The sequence below is a fragment of the Puntigrus tetrazona genome, chromosome 4 (assembly GCF_018831695.1).
Source record: "Puntigrus tetrazona isolate hp1 chromosome 4, ASM1883169v1, whole genome shotgun sequence".
Taxonomy (NCBI): domain Eukaryota; kingdom Metazoa; phylum Chordata; class Actinopteri; order Cypriniformes; family Cyprinidae; genus Puntigrus; species Puntigrus tetrazona.
The window spans coordinates 14815677-14818697 of record NC_056702.1 but is presented as its reverse complement, the minus strand read 5'-3'; the positions used below and the strand labels follow the sequence as shown (position 1 = coordinate 14818697).

Sequence of the window (3021 nt, the reverse complement as noted above, 5' to 3'; positions counted from 1 at the left end):
ATATTTTAAAAACTATAATAAAAGAACTATACATTTCTTTACTGTCACATTTGATCAATTTAACATGCTAGCATAAATTTTCCATTTATTATTATTATTATTATTATTTTATTTATTTATTTTACTCACCCCATACTGTCCTCAAATACCGTGTTTGACGTGTTTGCTGCTCTTTCACCTTTATTACATGTTGCTAAAACGTATCTAGTTTTAATTAGCATGCATATTGCTAGATTTTATTAGTACTAATTAAGCACATATTAATGCCTTATTTACATGACCTTATTTTGCTCTACCTTACTATTAATTAGCAGCAAGTTAGGAATTGATTAATAGTTAATAGTTATGTTTTCTAAAGTGTTACCTATTTTTTCAATATTTTTGTTTTTATGACATCCATTCAGATTCAGAGGATGTAAAACAGGCAGCCCTGGGGATGAAGGAGGAGGACTTGGTGAGTGAACGCACACAGGCCTTCACCACGGCCCGGAACCTTCTGAACGCTGCAGCTGATGCAGTGGAGAGGATCATGGTCTCCTACAAAGAGGTGAGATGCATTTCGCCCACGTAACTTTACAAAAAGTGCTTTCAGATCTAGATTAAGAAGTTAACATTTTTGCCTAATGGCTTACGTTGCATGTATGCTGTTTGTATTTGATGTTTTGGGGCCAGAAAAATCTGAAATTGACGAATCTAGGTTATAAATACACTGTGTACGAGCTGCTCGTCTATCGTCTTTTTGTCGTGTAAATGTGGAAAACCTAAACACTGTGCATTCGGTTACCAGCAGATCAAGCATTCCCGCCGTTTTGTTACTTGTAGTGTCAATTAAAGGTGTTTCTTACGTAGTTATTTCTTGTGTCACAGGTCACAGAACTGGCTGGATATACGGCTCGTGTATATGAGATGTTCGAGGTGTTTGAGGACGTGCGTGTCGGAGTGTACCGTCGTTCAGCCTTAGAGGTGAAACCAGAAGAGACCGGGGCCACCGGGAAGATAAAACATGGCATGAGAGTGGAGGGGCCGCTCCAGATCAGAGGTCCGATCAACTTTAGTTGCTTCTTTATTACTTGTATGTTTGGAATGCATGTTGGAATCGTATGGTTGCTATCTACAGCTTCAGTATAGCAGTTTGCTATATGCAGACGGGTTACTACATTGATTAAATATATTCTATACAGTCAGTGCATACTGCTTCGAATTAGTGCATCCCACAATGCAACGGCTTTCTTCCATTTCCAGTGTGGCTAGTAGACTAGAAGCAATTTAACTTATTTTGATTGGTCTTCCAAAAGTGGGAATTAAAAATTGGTTTAAAAGTTTTCAACTCTACTTGCTTTATTAAAGCGCCCCTATTATGGGTCATGAAAGGTTCATATTTCGTTTTTTAGGAGTCTCAAATAACAAGTTGACATGCATGCAAGTTAAAAAAAACACACACTTTCAGCTTTTTATAATATGCATTTATTTTAACCTTGTCTCCCAAACAATTCGTTCACCGATTAATATTTCCAAACACCTGGTGATTTGTTGATTTCATTAAATGCAGTGTTTATGAGCTTTTCTTTTCTTATCTTTTCCTTTAAGGTCCTTTATTAAATTACACCACCGTTCAAAAGATTGGGGACAGTAAGATTTAGTAATAAGCCTAGAAGAAAAAATTCAGCAAGCACACGTTAAATCGATCAAACGTGACAGTAAATGCATTTTTAATATCACGAAAGAGTTCTGTTTTAAACAAATAAATGCTGTCCTTATGAACTTCATGTTCATCCTGAAAACAATCCGAAAAACAAAAATCCAGAGTTATGCAAAAACATTAACCAGCATATCAGAACGATACGGATAAAGGATCGTGTTACACTGAAGACTGCAGTAATAAAATAAATTACATTTTAAAATATAATCAAATGATCAAATAAATGCAGCCTTAGTGAGCGTAAGAAACATTTTTAAATGTCAGAATTCGAAACGTTCGAACAGCAGTGTATGTTAAGTACGCACTGAAGGGTACACAGTAATCAGTGTGTTTATATACTATACTGATCATTTTCATGAAGTAAGTGTCTCGTGTTTGTTTAGGTAAGGTGATTGATGTGGAACAGGGCATCAAATGTGAAAACCTGCCCATAATAACTCCTACAGGGGACGTGGTGGTTTCAAGCCTGAACATAAAGGTACATTTCCGTCTTAAACCCTTCTTGAGTCATTTTAATTTAGAATCTAATTTTGCCGGTGCAAAATTGGCATGCGGGTGCAGTAGGCATTGCGTACTTGTTACAGCCAACTAAAACCGCTCTCCGTCTTCCAGCTAAGGAGACCGTATATTAAATTATTTCTATCACTCTGCTGCAATATCTTGTGCTCATGCAGAGTAAATGAGTCAGTGGTCTGATGCAACATGCTGTTCTCTGCATGATTTATGTGCATGTGAAGTGCGAATATGTCAATGAGGCTGTTATCTGGTCTTATTTCTCTAGCGTAGCGCTGAGAGTACTTCACTGATAATACAGCATTTCTAATCAGTGCCTGACCTTTTGACAGTTTAAAGTGGCTTTAGGAGAAGATATAGTATGAGACCCCTGTGGAGGATTTGTATTTATGTATTTTGCTCATTCACTCTTAGTGTGGCAATGTTTGCTTGCATCACCTGTTATCTTACATTAGCTTATCTTTATGGAATATTTGAATTAGGTTTCCCCGCCTGTGCACTGGTGAGAGATATAGTCAATTATTCTGTACGATCCAAAACATGTTGGCAGGACTTGAAGCCGTAAACTTTAAAACTAGCAAGATAAGTGACGAGATTTTCCTTTGATATGTTCTCACTACAGCTATTTATTATGCACAGGTTTTAGATAACGGCTGCAGAGCTGATACATCGATAGTTGACTGACAACGTGGATATGTGGCTGTTTTTTTTTTAGGATCAGGTTAATATTTAAGGAAAATTACACTTAAAGTGGTCACTTACTTTTGCTGTTTTGTAAAGACAAAGATATTAATATATATATATATATA

General features: G+C 36.5%; 1 protein-coding gene across 2 annotated transcripts in view; it reads left to right on the top strand.

Moving 5' to 3' along the window:
- The window catches only part of LOC122342645 (ATP-binding cassette sub-family D member 1-like), an 11654-nt gene that overhangs the window by 3964 nt on the left and 4669 nt on the right, over positions 1 to 3021 (top strand). Inside the window, exons 3-5 of one of the 2 annotated variants that reach the window (XM_043236614.1) lie at positions 405 to 547; positions 868 to 1039; positions 2083 to 2177. In XM_043236614.1, coding sequence (XP_043092549.1) covers positions 405 to 547; positions 868 to 1039; positions 2083 to 2177 — 410 coding nt within the window. The remainder of the gene's footprint in view (positions 1 to 404; positions 548 to 867; positions 1040 to 2082; positions 2178 to 3021) is intronic. The other variant, XM_043236615.1, reaches the window with a different exon arrangement.